General features: G+C 35.8%; 1 protein-coding gene across 1 annotated transcript; it reads left to right on the top strand.

Moving 5' to 3' along the window:
- The first annotated feature begins 5386 nt into the window (after positions 1 to 5386).
- On the top strand, positions 5387 to 14181 carry LOC113706674 (glycine dehydrogenase (decarboxylating), mitochondrial). Its single transcript, XM_027228613.2, has 15 exons — positions 5387 to 7322; positions 7602 to 7847; positions 7927 to 8004; positions 8090 to 8190; positions 8270 to 8465; positions 8558 to 8683; positions 9667 to 9852; positions 9936 to 10049; positions 10545 to 10697; positions 11004 to 11192; positions 11518 to 11595; positions 11685 to 11810; positions 11899 to 11997; positions 12394 to 12511; positions 13818 to 14181. Exons 1-15 carry the CDS (start codon positions 6069 to 6071, stop codon positions 13910 to 13912), a joined length of 3159 nt encoding a protein of 1052 aa, XP_027084414.1. The 5' UTR covers positions 5387 to 6068; the 3' UTR covers positions 13913 to 14181.
- The last annotated feature ends 1388 nt before the right edge of the window (positions 14182 to 15569 follow it).

Below are 15569 nucleotides of genomic sequence, written 5' to 3'. Positions count from 1 at the left end.
TTGCATTATTGATAAATATTTCAATCACTTTTTTATTTCACATATATCATATAAAAAAGAATAACATCAAAAAAGTGTTACAGTATGTTTGTAAAAAAATTATTTCAAATAATTTATTATCCAAAATTCTGTGCAGCATGAAAATCACAAACACAATAAAGGAATATATATATATATATATATATATATTGAGTGGTAAAAATGCATATGGGTGAGATAATTTTTTATTAGCATCTATCCATTGAGTTAATGAACGTTACTTCCTCAGAGAGAGAGTCACGATTGTGGCTGAAATCGTCAGCACACTGATTTGCTTCTCGATAAGCATATATATATTGAGTTTTGCCAATCTGTCAGCACACTGATTTGCTTCTCGATAAGCATGTCTAAAAGTGACTTTCGGGGCAGAGATCAGGAATACTTGATAGTCTGTTTGTCATCATGATGATGATGAATCAATTAGCCAAACACGAAGCCAAAAAATTGCCACGCCTTTTGATCTCCTCTCCATATTTTTTTAATCTCCTCTCAATTTTTCTTCTTTTTAAATATATGAGTGGAAGGCCTCGATCACGGATTTTTCATTTACATTTCTTCTCTCGAATCACCCAACTCATCTCTCTCCTCTCTTCACTTGCATAGACGCATCTTCATGATTGTGGAAATTTGTTTGCCTTGCTACTCCCCAGGCAGCTCACCCACTCCATCAAGGGAAATCTCTTCTTTCTTATTTATGCCCCTAAAAGAATCGACTGGACATCAGTATTGCTCTAGGCAGAGCTGTTAATGGAGCGAAGTAAGCTTGAACCAGACCCATTCAACTCAAAAAAAAGCCGTTGAGCCTAAATTTTAAGTGGATAGACAGAGTTTGAGTATAAATATTATATTCGAATTAAATATGAGTTGAGCTCGGGTCATGCTCGGTTCAAACTCAATTAAGGCCTCGTCCATACATGAATATAATTATATATATATTTTTTAATAATATCTATAATTCATAATTATAAAATATATTATATGTATAATTATATATTTAATTATGAGTTTGGACTGAATCTGACTCGAGCCCAAAGCATATATAATAGTGTGAGTTGAGTTTGAATCTTTTAATTTGATCTTGAAACCCGAAAGCTCGAAACTCAAAAGCCAATATAATTTTGTGAATTAAGCCTGAACTTGTTAAATTCCGGTTCAAATACCTCAATTTACACCCCTAGCTTCAGGAAAAAAAAGGGGGAAAAAAAAATCCTTCACTAGAATTTTGACCTTTGATGGCATTTGCACCTGTGCAAGAGAATCATATTCGTGTTTCCTTGTTGTTTGTGGTGGGTAAGATGTTCCTCAACAAATCAAACAAAACTTCTCTTCTTTCCAACTAAAATTTCGTTAGTGCATAATGTTTGTATAATTGTATTATATATGTTGTAGTTGGTTAATACGAATAAAACAGTTGCAGTAGTAGGTGACAAACATGAGGGAACCCTTATATCAAAGTTGTTCAAGACAAATAGTGGGATACTAATGTATTAGTTCGTTAAGTTCTTTTATGCTTTAAGTAGGTAAGTACTTCAAAAAGAAGTCATGTTTTAGACTGTAAAAGCAAAAAGGGAATCATGTTTCAATAAATATCTTAATCTAAAAGAATAGTCATTATTCAGAAATTATATACAGTTCCATAATAGCCCTTTCCAGTTGGGATATTTTGATGAATATCAAAATATTGGCCAACTGAGTTAAATTCTTCATTTTGACCTGTCCATAATTATGGGTATTTGGGGTATGGGGAACCACTTTTTCCATTGCCATTAAAAGCAAGTTCCTTTGTAAAAATTCTTGTGTAGCTAAACAAAAGTTTCCAAATTATTGCTTTCTGATACAAGTTTCAACTTGCAAATATTGTGGACGACTAGAAAAGCTGTTCAATGTGTCTCCTCATTGGCATCACAGTAGATACCCACTAAAAAGAATTCCTTATGCTCTTTTTTTTTTTTTTTTTTTTTAAAAAACTATCCGCCTTATTTGGTTTGTCATTTTCTCTTAAAAAATTTTACGTTTTTTTATAATCATATTTTTCAATCATCATTTTATTTCATATAGATCAAATTATTGTAATATATTTTTCTATAATAATTCTAAAAATTAGCAATCCAAGCGGATTTAGAAAAAAGGGTTATTATCACTTTACTCCCTTAAACTATATCACTACTATCAGTTTACCCCCTAATGTTATCTTTTAGTCACTTTACCTCCATAAATAATGTAACTCAACATGTTAAGAAATTTTGGACAAAAATACCCTTTTATTTTATAACATTACTACATTGTTATTATCACTGTATTCATTTAGATTATAGTGATACAATCATTTTAGTTCCTAACATTATTTTCTAAACATTTTACCTCATCATTAGTCTAACTAGTATGGTCAAAAAATTTTAAATATATTTACCCATTTTATATATAATTAAAAATAAAAAAGTTGGAATGATTTTTCTTCATTTTTTCACTTTAAGAGATCGAAAAACATAAAAATAAAAGGGTTTTTTCAAATTTCTTTTTTTCACATTTATTAATACTAGGAAAAGAAAAAAAAGATAGGAAAGAAGGAGACAAAAAAATTAGATTTTACAAAAAAAAGAAAATAAAGAAAAGTCTAACATTATTGTATTACTTTAAGGTTGTCGAGATTAGAATTGGAATTTGACGTTAAACATAAAAGTGAAATAATTTTAAAATAATAAAAGTATTTAATTCTTTTTAATTTGTAAATTTTAAAAAAAGAATTGAGCTCTCTCTCCCCCTCCCCCTCTCCATCTTTCTATTTTTTTTCAATATTAATAAGATTGTCAAGAAGAAAGAAATTAATACTTTGACTTTTTTTCTTTATACTAAAAAGGAAAAGAGTCACTTTAAATTTTTTATTATTTTTATTATGCAAAGAGGAGGGTATTTTCTTCTAAAATTTTTTAACTTGCTAAATTGGTTTAATGGTAGGATAAATTGCTCAAAAAATAATTCTGGGAATAAATTGATAATGAGACTATATTTTATGGAGATAAAGTGATAATAATTTTAAGGGTTAAATATATTTTTTCACTTTAATTAACAAACTCCGTTAAGTTAGACAGTTAGTCTTGGGGATAAAGTAACTAAAAGATAACGTTAAGGAATAAATTGATAATAGCATCAAAGTTAAGGGGGTAAAGTGATAATAATCCTAGAAAAAATAATAAATGAAAATGCATAACACGAGATTCCTTGTCCTGAGGAGAATCCCATGGTCTTGAGTTTGACTTCCAGGAATGGCAAAGAATCTAGTCAAGACTTTAACAGCCAAGGATACATGGAGCCCACGAAATAGAATTGCGAAGAAGCAATCTCCACCCACCATTTTTGCTCACCAACCGTAGCAGTCTGATCCAACGGCTGTACCTTTTTTGCACCAAACTAGCCCCCCACCTTGCATGTATTGACAAGGGGGGGCTTTCATCAGAGGTAATAAAACAACATTAGAAGAGGGAAAAAGTTACCGTATTCCAAAATCAGGTTATTTGGCTCATTTCTCATTGATACACCATAATTTTTCCGCAAGATTCGCTAACGAAAAATTGTCAGAGAATAAACGAATTTTTACCGATTGAACCGACTTAAAGTCTTATTACATTTGTTCGCAAATTGCAATATGCACGTTACAATTTCACACATTTTTCTCAATTGCAAATTGCAATGGTAGAGGCCAATCCTTCCATCCCTTATTATTAAATGCAAAAAAAAAAAAAAAAAAGAATCATTTGTTGATAAAAGGTCCCACACTTTTGGTTTAATGGGGAAGATTCTTTGGTCCTGGTGTAAAAGTGGAACAGAACTGATATTCAGCTTTTGATTAGTAAAAGATTCACCAACTTCCCGGGATATAATAAGGGACATGGGCCTATTGAAGCTGAAAGGTCTATGGAGTCTTAAGCATGAATAATATCTATGAATGTCAATGAAAATCACTGACAGAACAATCAAAAGAACGAAAAGTACCTGCTTGGATACATGTAAACTGTTATTTTACTGAAATATTTGGTTAAATATGTCACTCGATTTGGACTTTTCTTTTTCTTTTTTTTTTAATGAAATGTAACAAGAACTTGTGTGCTTTATTCTCACGTAATTGAAAGGGACCAGCTAATGACCATATTTATGTGGAGTTAATGCAGCATGGTAGGTGGACTCAGCTAACTAATATGGAGTGATTTGAACAAAAACAGCAACTGCATTTCCTTTTAGCTGATAACAGGATATTTGTGTGGATGGAACAGTTCCTTTTAGAAAAAGTTAAGAGATTTCCTTTGGAAGTTGGTGTAGATGGATGGCATGGTACCCTGTATAATTGAAGTATCTCAGATACTACTATTTGACATCCTGCTACATTGCCAATACTTTCTATTTTAATAACTTGCTGATAAAAACTGTTTTTTGTTGAACAAAGGAAACATCTGCATATATTTACTTCTTTATTCTTTTAATGCCTAGTTTGGGAGACGAGATTTGAGCAGAAAAGTAAAGAAGGGAAGAGAAAGGCAGGTATTTCTTACGTTTGAGAGTTTTAATGAAATAGAGAGAAAAAGAATTCGACTGATTTGAGAGGAGGAACAGATCCGTTACAGTTAAAAAAAAAATTTTTCCATCTAAATCGGGTAAAAAGCAAAGGAAAGCTACAGAAAGTCTACAAAAAATTTTTAAATTGTCCATTCTATCCTTGAAAAGTTATTAAATGGAATATTTATTGACTAACGTATTCAAAATCATCTCATTTCTTTTATAAACTCCCAAACAACATTAAAATTTCTTCCCTTCTTTTCTTTTCCTTTCTTTTCTCTCATAACTTAACATATCTCTTCTTTTCTTTTCTATCCTCAACTCTCAAACTAGCTATTAGAGTTCTGATCTATAACTAAGGTTGTGTTTGAATTGCATTTTCTGTCATTTTTCATGAAAAAATTACTATAGCGATTTGATATATGTGAGGGAAAAAGGTGATAGGGAAATGTAATTACGAAAAATGACAATATTTTCCGACGAAACAAGCAATCCAAGCCAGGCCTGAGAATTTCTTTATCAGGGATTGAAGCAGAAATTTACTGTTCTTTATAGTAGTAGTTTATACAATCATTTCGCTGCTCTAGTGGAAGGGTGAACGGGGAGTTACATTTTTGTTCTGAGTACCAGTCAAATTTTTGAGTCATTAATTACAGTGCATTTTTTTTTTGGGGCCAGTTATCAGCAAAACCTCATGTTTTCAATTGCTTATCCAGACCTTAAATTTACTATCCACCCATGGCATGGTTATCATGTTTTTCTTAATAATATTGAGATGTACTTGTTGAGGTGAGAGATTGAGATAAGCCAAGCGTGAAAGAGAATTTGCCAAGCCAGAGCAAATCCCACCCCATAACAACTTCCCCCTCTCCTACCAATTGATCCAAAACTTTTTCTAAGGCTTTGATTCCTTTCCACAATTCCCCATTTTTCACTCAATTTTCATCCACTGAAACTCAATCCACCCCGATTCGTTCCCTTCCATACATTCCCAGATCTGTCCGAGAAAAAAACATGCACACTCAGCACAGACACGCATGAATATACATAGATTCCCTCAAACAATTGGCTTTCACGACCTCAACCTGATGCCCACGTGACAAGAAGATCCCTGTCTTTTTCTTGACGTAGGTCCGCTGTCTCTCTTAATCTCCACCCACCACCACCACCAGATCTTGAAATTGATTCTTTACTGCCACAAAACTAATCTTTATACCCACACATAAGAAGTATTAACAGATGTGCAGTAGTATGATTAGTTAGTAGTATATATAATGCAAAAGACGGTATAGCCTCAACTCAACAACCCATTCCCACCACCCACCTCTTATTCAGTTAATGGAACAATAACAAACAGAGCAAAAAGAGCAGCAAAGCTTTAAAGGGCTTTGTAAAAGTTCAATCTTTCTTGCATTTCTCATACCCCTTTTCCAAACACTGAGAAGGGTATCTTCCTTTTCTTTCATTGCTGCTGATCAGTAATGGACCGTGCAAGAAAGCTTGCCAACAGGGCCATTCTGAAACGGCTGGTTTCAGAAGCAAAGCAGCGTAGAGGCAATGGAGAAGCCAATGAATTGTTGTCAGCTCCTTCACCATTTTATAGGCCTTCAAGGTATGTTTCCTCGCTGTCTCCTTGTTCGTTCCAAGGTCAATATCAAAGGACTTATGTCAATCCGAAAAAAAATGCATTTTTGCATTCTGGGATTGGCCAAGTTCGATTTGTTTCTGTTGAGGCACTGAAACCAAGTGATACATTTCCACGCCGCCATAACTCTGCAACCCCTGAAGAACAAATCAAAATGGTTGAGAATTGTGGATTCCCCAGTCTTGATTCGCTTATTGACGCCACTGTGCCTAAATCTATCAGGCTTGATGGTATGACGTTTAGTAAGTTTGATGAGGGATTAACTGAGGCTCAAATGATTGATCACATGCAAAAGTTAGCATCTAAGAACAAAGTTTTTAAGTCATATATTGGAATGGGATACTATAATACCTTTGTTCCGCCTGTTATTTTGAGGAATCTCCTGGAAAATCCTGCTTGGTATACTCAGTATACTCCCTATCAGGCTGAGATTTCGCAGGGACGTCTTGAATCCCTGCTGAATTATCAGACCATGATTGCGGATCTTACTGGATTGCCTATGTCTAATGCATCTTTACTAGATGAAGGAACTGCTGCAGCTGAGGCTATGGCTATGTGTAATAACATCCAGAAAGGAAAAAAGAAAACTTTTATCATTGCTACTAATTGTCATCCGCAGACTATTGATGTTTGTAAGACTAGGGCTGAAGGTTTTGATCTCAAACTGGTTGTCTCCGATATTAAGGATATTGATTACAAGTCTGGGGATGTTTGTGGGGTTTTAATACAGTATCCTGGCACTGAGGGTGAGGTTGTGGATTATGAGGGGTTTGTTAAGAATGCTCATGCTAATGGTGTGAAGGTTGTCATGGCATCCGATCTTTTGGCTTTGACAGTGTTGAAGCCTCCTGGCGAATTTGATGCTGATATTGTTGTTGGCTCAGCTCAGAGGTTTGGTGTCCCAATGGGATATGGTGGTCCTCATGCAGCTTTCCTAGCTACGTCCCAAGAGTACAAGAGGATGATGCCTGGAAGAATTATTGGTGTCAGTGTGGATTCTTCTGGAAAACCAGCACTAAGAATGGCTATGCAGACAAGAGAGCAACACATCCGCAGGGACAAGGCTACCAGCAACATTTGTACAGCTCAGGTAAAGAAATTATTTTGCTTTTTTGGTGAATGCTCCATATTTCATGTTATAAAGTGCCTTAAGTACCTAGGCTATTTAGGAGGAATTGAGTTTATTGCTCTTTGTCTAAATGATGACATAGAAAAAGGAACAAACATATTATTCATGGTTTATTTCTATCACTTGCAGACAATCATAGAGATATGTTTAGTTTCATGTGACAGATCATCAAACATGCTTCTTAGAACTCTCTATCATGTTGTTGACTATTGAACATTGTACTATTGTGCTGTTATGAAGGCATTGCTTGCCAACATGGCTGCTATGTATGCTGTCTATCATGGACCTGAAGGGCTAAAAACAATTGCCCACAGGGTTCATGGTCTTGCTGCGACATTTGCTGCTGGACTGAAAAAACTTGGTACAGCAGAGGTGCAGGATCTACCCTTCTTTGACACAGTGAAGGTAAAGGTTGCGGATTCACGTGCAATTGCTGATCTGGCTTACAAGAATGAGATCAATTTGAGGATTGTGGACAAGAATACTGTAAGTATACTATTTAGTGTTGTTTACTGCATACATTGTGAGTTTCTTTATGGGATAACTGGAGTCTGTTCTCTTCCAGATTACTGTTTCTTTTGATGAAACAACAACTTTAGAAGATGTGGACAAACTGTTTCAAGTCTTTTCAGGTGGCAAGCCTGTAAGTGTGATTGTTGCATTTTCCACATTTTGTGTAGTCATGATATTTTTAGAAATCACTTGTTTCTGATAAATTCATTATTTAGGTGGCATTCACTGCTGCAACTCTTGCACCTGAGGTTCAGAATAAAATCCCTGCTGGGCTTTTAAGGGAGAGCCCATTCTTGACTCATCCTATCTTCAACTCGTAGGTCCTTCCAACTGAATGTTAACAACCATTTTAAGTTTTCTTCTAGAGCTCATTTGACTTCTTTATGGCTTTTTAGGTATCACACAGAGCATGAATTGCTCAGATACCTTCATAGGCTACAATCAAAGGATCTTTCATTGTGCCATAGTATGATTCCTTTGGGATCTTGTACAATGAAACTGAACGCTACAACAGAAATGATGCCAGTGACTTGGCCTAGCTTTGCAAATATCCACCCTTTTGCCCCTACTGGACAGGCTGAGGGTTATCAGGTTGTTAGAATTATCTTGGAACCTTATTTCCTTGTGTTGCTTGTTTGCTCGATGTAAGTCGGTCACTGAACCATCATAACCTCTATTTCCAGGAAATGTTCAAGGACTTGGGAGAACTTTTGTGCACAATAACTGGCTTTGACTCTTTCTCATTGCAACCTAATGCTGGTGCTTCTGGCGAGTATGCAGGGTTGATGGTTATTCGTGCATATCATCAGGTTATTCTGATTCCAACTTGTTCTACAAATTAATTCTGCCCTTTTTGGTTCAAAAAATCGTGCTATAATGTAAAAGTGCATTGTGCTTTTTTCTCGAGTATGTGTCTGGTTCATGGCAATTGAGGAATGGATATTTTCTCCATTTTTTTATGTTTGGATCATGTTAATATATGATTTTGTGAACATGTGACAACCCTAGTTGAATGGTGCCCTCGTGATGTGGGGAGCGGATTGGCATTTGTGGTTTTCAGATGCCAATCCGCTCAAATTGAATGGTGCCCTAGTTCAAATTGAAGTTGATTACTTATATGCACATTCTTGCAACTAAATAATGTCTTATAAGCTGAACCACAACTAATTTCTGTTAGACAGATGAGGTGTCTATGAAGTATTGCCTTGCGCAACAAGTTTGGTCCTCAATTTACTTACCCTTAAGAAGTAAAAACAAACTCAATATGGATATGATTCAGTAAATAAATATTGCAGTTGGATATATCATCTGTCGCCATTCTACTGCAGGAGATGACTGTCCATAATACAGGATCACCTATTTGTATATGTTAAAATAATATTTCAGAATGGAGTCTCTCTTCCTATGTCAGAGCACTCAAGTATGCATAAGTTAGTACTTAAAATAGGCGTGAGATGCCTAAATCCTTGACCTACATTTCATGTGCTGAGATCCTACATGTACTTTTACTCTCAAAAACTTCTAGAGTGTTTTGAAGGCTGTATATGACAGATTTCTGAAGCATGCATGATGCAATTAAATGTTGAGAGATTTCTGGAGCATGTATGATGCAATTAAAAGCTTCCTCTGACTTTCAAAAATATATTGTATGTAGTTATCTCAGTGTCTCTGGTCTATAAACTTAAGCTTTTTCAGTCTTTATATTGGCTCATGCGTGGACCTTGGGTTTCCATTGTAATCCAACTTAGAAAATTACAACACTGATACAAGTTTTTACCTTTTAAAAATGCAGTCAAGAGGAGACCATCACCGAAATGTATGCATCATACCTTTATCAGCCCATGGAACCAACCCTGCAAGTGCTGCAATGTGTGGCATGAAAATTGTTCCTGTTGGAACTGATTCAAAGGGAAACATTAACATTGAAGAGTTACGCAAGGCTGCTGAAGCAAATAAGGAGAACCTAGCTGCTCTTATGGTATGTGGTACATAGACATCCATAGTTTGTAATTTCTACATGTAGCAACTAAGTTTTCAACCTTATTTTCTAATGGATTCTAGGTTACATACCCTTCAACACATGGTGTTTACGAGGAAGGTATTGATGAGATCTGTAAGATTATTCATGACAACGGTGGTCAAGTTTACATGGATGGAGCCAACATGAATGCTCAGGTATATTTAACGACAGTATCATTTCATGTTTAATGTGCACCTAGAAGTAATTAATGTTTATAAAAGTAACATCACTAATGCTTTTACCTCTTCATAAAGAGATACCCTTGAGAACTCTATTTCAGTCTTATTACTAGGATCCTAAATTCCTTTTTTCTATCTCTACATTTATTTAAGAATATTGATGAATATTTAGTTCATGTTTCCTTTGAGGTGCCAATGTATGTGTGTTCTGTTGTTCAACCTTTCATTGTATGACATTCATAGCAGGGCTTCATCATTTGGCTCCTTGATTTTGCTGCCCTAGGGTTTTCGTCTGAGGTCTCCTGGGAAACTTTTTTATTAGTATGCTTTTTGCAATTATTGAATTAGTTTTTCTCTGGAAAAAACTTTTTACATTTTGAATAGTCATTTTGTTCTTTGCTCTCCTCCTAGTGCTAATCCTGCAGCCATTTCCTTTTCAAAAATCATTCCTATCTTTGTTCTGTTTTGCAGGTTGGTCTGACCAGTCCAGGTTTTATTGGTGCTGATGTGTGCCATCTGAATCTTCACAAAACCTTTTGCATCCCACACGGTGGAGGTGGTCCTGGCATGGGTCCAATTGGTGTGAAGAAACACCTGGCACCATTTCTGCCATCACATCCTGTGGTATGCTCTATTTACAGCATAAAAAATATCACATTTATTACACGTGGCACCTTTTGCATCCCACATGGTGAAGTATCTTTTTTTATTCTACCGTGAAATTTCTCTGTCTTTGAGAAAACTTTCTTATTCATGTCAAAACTGAATAATACATGTTAACTTCAAGTTGTTGTTATTACTGACGCTACTTATAAATGTTTAATACCTTCTAGAAATGATGGGAAGGCTAATAGTGTGAATCAATAATGAAATTTTTTTCATTTTTCTTACTCCTCTTTTTTTCTGATTTTCGGTGCTATTATATCAAAGATACCTACTGGAGGTATACCAGCCCCTGGAAAAAGCCAGCCCCTAGGTTCAATTTCTGCTGCACCCTGGGGCTCTGCACTCATTTTGCCAATTTCATACACATATATTGCTATGATGGGTTCTAAAGGACTTACAGAAGCATCAAAGATAGCCATCTTGAATGCAAACTACATGGCAAAGCGTCTTGAGGTATCTCCTTTGTTTTGCCTGATTGTTTCTTTGAGTTGGCTATAACTTCTTCCAAGCAGGGCTATGTCACCCAAAAAGCAGTCACTACTTACATAAGTATTGGTTTTGCTTTTTTTCCATGCAGTACCTTTTTCCATTTTTTTTTTGGGTGAAAGATCATAAGATCTGCAGTTAGTTTTCCCGGTCAAGCAGACTCAAATCAGACATCAATACTTGGTCTTATCGGCCTTTTTCAGATCAAGCCATTAACCAATTGATAATACTTAATTTTTTTAGTTTGCACTAGATTTTTTCAAGGATTAATATTTTAAAAATGGAATGGCAGAATTACTACCCTGTTCTTTTCCGTGGTGTCAATGGAACAGTTGCCCATGAGTTCATTATTGATTTGAGGGGCTTTAAGGTGAGTATGGCTAACATCAGTCGTTTATTGTGGGACATTCAGTTCTCAAATGTGGATTAGTTTCTTACTTTGACTTGCTGTACCTGAAGCACACTGCTGGAATAGAGCCTGAAGATGTTGCTAAACGTCTTATGGACTATGGGTTCCATGGACCAACAATGTCGTGGCCGGTTCCAGGCACTCTTATGGTTGAACCAACTGAAAGCGAAAGCAAGGTTCAGTTAACTTACACTTTATACCCATCTTTATCTATATAATTTAGTGTCCTTATTGTTGTTACTTTGAGAATGCATTCTTTTGCAGGCAGAGTTAGACAGATTTTGTGATGCCCTTATCTCAATAAGAGAAGAAATTGCCCAAATTGAGAAAGGAAAATTTGATTTGCACAACAATGTTCTCAAGGTAAAAGAGGATGTTGCTTTCCAGGAAAATAGTACTTTTTTAAGTAATAGGAGGTCTTCTAAAGATTCTCTCTCTCTCTCTCCCTCACTCTCCTGCTAAAAGTTCTTCTAACCTTTCATTTCTTGATTTGCCTATATCTATGATATTTAGCTCGATTTTGGTTATGAGACAAACCAACATTGTAAAGTGTCATAAATTTCTATTCATTATGAAGACTTGGAAGTATCAAGATAGTTCACTTGATTAAAATGCTGGTGTTTGCCTAACACTTCAACATTATAATCTGCTTTCTTATCCTTTCTGTGGAGTTAAATGTTGTCTGTACTCTTTGATTGACAAAGTTTTCCCACTTCCTGCATAAAGTTCATAGATATTAACCGAGTTTTTTGAGTGCAGTCTGCTCCCCATCCACCCTCCCTACTCATGGCTAATGTATGGACAAAACCTTACTCACGGGAATATGCTGCCTTCCCAGCTCCTTGGCTGAGGACTGCAAAATTCTGGCCAACGACAGGTATGCTTAATACACGTTTTTGTCCCAACTATCTGGAGGTGTCATTGACAAATTTCTTCAGCATAACATTTCCTTCCTTTTGTAAGTTGAGAGAAAATTTTGCGTACACATTTAGAACTCTTGAAAAGTGGTTATCAGATGGTGAAGTAGGTTTTACTTGTCCCTAAAGCTAATTCTTAGGGTAATACTGAGCTGCCATAAATATCCAAACCTCACTATGCCTGTAACAACATTAAACTTCTACTAGGTGGTGGCAGCCATATAGTATGGACCTCTCCTTTTAACTTTTGGGACTCCAATTGCCTTTCTGTTTGCACATATACAAGGAAGAGGAACACCTGTTTTATGCTTTATCTTATTCTTTGGTAGCCAAGTATACAGCTTAGCTGAAAACTTCTGTCAGATGCATCTCTGGGAAAAAATGTTGAGGTGATTATATACTTAACTGAAACGCCTGATAATATCCAAATGAAAGAATTGTCCCATGTGCAACACTTGAAGAACTTAAGGTTCGCTGCTAGGTTTCAGTTTCCTGACCTCTGTCTGTGAGTAGGCAGAAATTTAAGGTTTGCTCATCAAGACTTAGTTAGATCCAAGCGATGAAATGGGAGAAAAAGAAGCTAAATGCAGTAGTATAGTAATTGAAACAAATGCCAGATGAGTTTTGCTTTACATTTTCTTTCTCAGCCCTCTTGCTCGGCATTTAGATATTCCTTTTCTGAAGGTTATGCATGTTGAAGACTTTATTTGGTTACCAACTAACGGTACAAACTGGGTTGCTTTTTATCCTGTACATATTTTTGAATGCATGTTAAAACAAAGAGATTATATTTTGATTGCATTATGCTGCCAGTGTATCAGCTGTGTCATCTTATTGTCTCAATTATCTGAATGTTCCATAGAAGTCTTTATATCTTTTGTACAGAAAATGTTATTCATCTTTGGGTCTGGCATCCTCTTGTATTATTTCTAAAGCATCTCTAGTTTTAGAAAAAACCGTTAATCTTATCGAAGGAAATTTGATCCAGTTCATCAATTTATGATGTCGAGAACAAACTACAGAAACTTTCTTTTGATGAAGCGTCATCTCACTTCGTGTTTGATGCTCTAAAGAGGGAACAAACCATCAGTTTTTTTACCCTTCTTTTTTTTCCGTCCTCTGCCAACTTTTGGAGTATTCTTTGCACGTCACATGTGCTCCATCTGTTATTGCTGCTGCTGCATCTTGATGACTTCCTCGATAGTTGTTTCTGTACTAAAATGCTACTTGTAGTCGACACTAATAATTGTTTGGTTGGCTTATCAGAACGTGTTGATAATGTCTATGGTGATCGCAACCTTGTGTGCACCCTTCTTCCAGCAGCACAAGTTGTTGAGGAAGAGAAGGCTGCTACTGCTTAAGCCTTACAAGTGCAGCAAAAAACACAATGCTCCTCCACAATCATGAGAGCAAATCTCCCTCATCATTTTGTATATAGACATCCTTATCCGTATCCTTCTCTGTAGCTGCTGACTTTCATCTTCTACCATATTGATGTGCAGCTGCTGTGATAACACAGTTGTTTCTAATTTGAAGCATTCAGATGTAATTACCAACTTTTCTGCTTCCTATCTCTCTACATGATCTTATTTATTCAACAGCTACACTAAAAGGCTGCATTCACATTCAACCAACAGTGACATTTAATGTCATGCTCTTTTACAATGAAGTAAAAAGATGACAATCCCCTATTGGGAAAGGGATCTAAATTGATGATTCAGAGTTGGTACCACAACTCAAATCGAGAACCAAAATAGCATGAAGGGAAATGGGGTTAGAACAAAGAATCTGGTTATACAAGATTGTGGTGATCATTTGAATTGGATGTGATATCTATGATGACGAAAATTAGCACATTGTCATTACTTTGATTCAAATTTTGATTATCATTACAAAGGCTTCTGTGCTTTTAGTTTGTTAAATGATTTTCAGAAGCTCTTAAAACTATGCCCGAATCCTCTTGATGATCAAACTACTGGGAGTTTTTTTAGCCTTGAGGACAAACGACACCTGATTGTCATGTTATTTTTCTTCCTCCCTATCTTATTTACTCTGATTAAATTTCAAGCAGGAGCTGGAAGCTCGAAAAAGATTATGGGTAAAAGTCTATATGATTGCTGTTTTCAGGTTCAGATTATATCCATGGATGAATCTCATACTGGACAGCACTGAATTCTGCACAGCAGTATACGGTTCTAATCTACTTCAAATAACTTCAAAGCCCACTTGAAGATATATATATATATTTGGTATATCAGTTAACTAGATCCTGCCCAATTGGTTCGATTTGGACTACGTTGAATGGTCGTTTTCAGAAAGTTTTGATATTAAATAAATACGCGAATGAGCATGTGGCTCTAGGACTTGAAGATCTGGTGGTTGACATATGCTATAATCCTAAAGAATCAAATCGTAAAGTGTCCATATTGTGGCTTAATTGAACCAATTGAACGTAGATGTCTAGACATCCAAGGCATTATTAATCCAGGTTGATTAAAATGGAGCTGGTTGAACTAGCAAAAGATCGTGTGGCTATACATTTTTTCAAGAAAAATGCAAAGGAAACCGAGGCATGACCAACAGTAAGATGTAAGTGCTGGAACCTCATGCAGGGCATTGTCAGATCTGGGGGGGCATGTCTGTAAGCTGAAATCCACCGGTCAATTATAAACTTTTCTACCGTAAATGGCGCACTAATCTTTGCAGGAAATTTTGCCCTGGTTTAGCGTCATACAGGCTTGAAAAGCCAGCAATGTGCACTAACACGGATCCAAATGCCCCTCTTTAAGTACATGAATCTACAGGCTTTTTAGATGATGATATCTGTAAAATTCTGGCAAGATGGCTGTGTACAAGTGACTTTTAGACTATTGTCATGGGCTAGGAGTAATGCAGAAATGGATTTCTGCAGATGAATGATAGTACTATTAACCATGATCTTCTGCTAGCATGTTTGGATCAGGATTACCCAAATGAATTAGTGTAAAGACGAGCAAAATCATGGAATGGGACGAAGTA

Source organism: Coffea arabica, chromosome 8c (assembly GCF_036785885.1).
Source record: "Coffea arabica cultivar ET-39 chromosome 8c, Coffea Arabica ET-39 HiFi, whole genome shotgun sequence".
Lineage (NCBI taxonomy): Eukaryota > Viridiplantae > Streptophyta > Magnoliopsida > Gentianales > Rubiaceae > Coffea > Coffea arabica.
Note: the sequence above shows the minus strand (reverse complement) of the source record. Positions and strands in the feature narration are given on the sequence as shown.

Bases quoted from the DNA above. Each gene is read 5' to 3' on its own strand.
- LOC113706674 (XM_027228613.2), top strand. From the start codon at position 6,069: ATGGACCGTGCAAGAAAGCTTGCCAACAGGGCCATTCTGAAACGGCTG. The intron at 7,323-7,601 runs GTAAAGAAATTA...GCTGTTATGAAG, and splicing joins GCAACATTTGTACAGCTCAG to GCATTGCTTGCCAACATGGC. The intron at 8,466-8,557 runs GTTGTTAGAATT...CTCTATTTCCAG, and splicing joins GACAGGCTGAGGGTTATCAG to GAAATGTTCAAGGACTTGGG.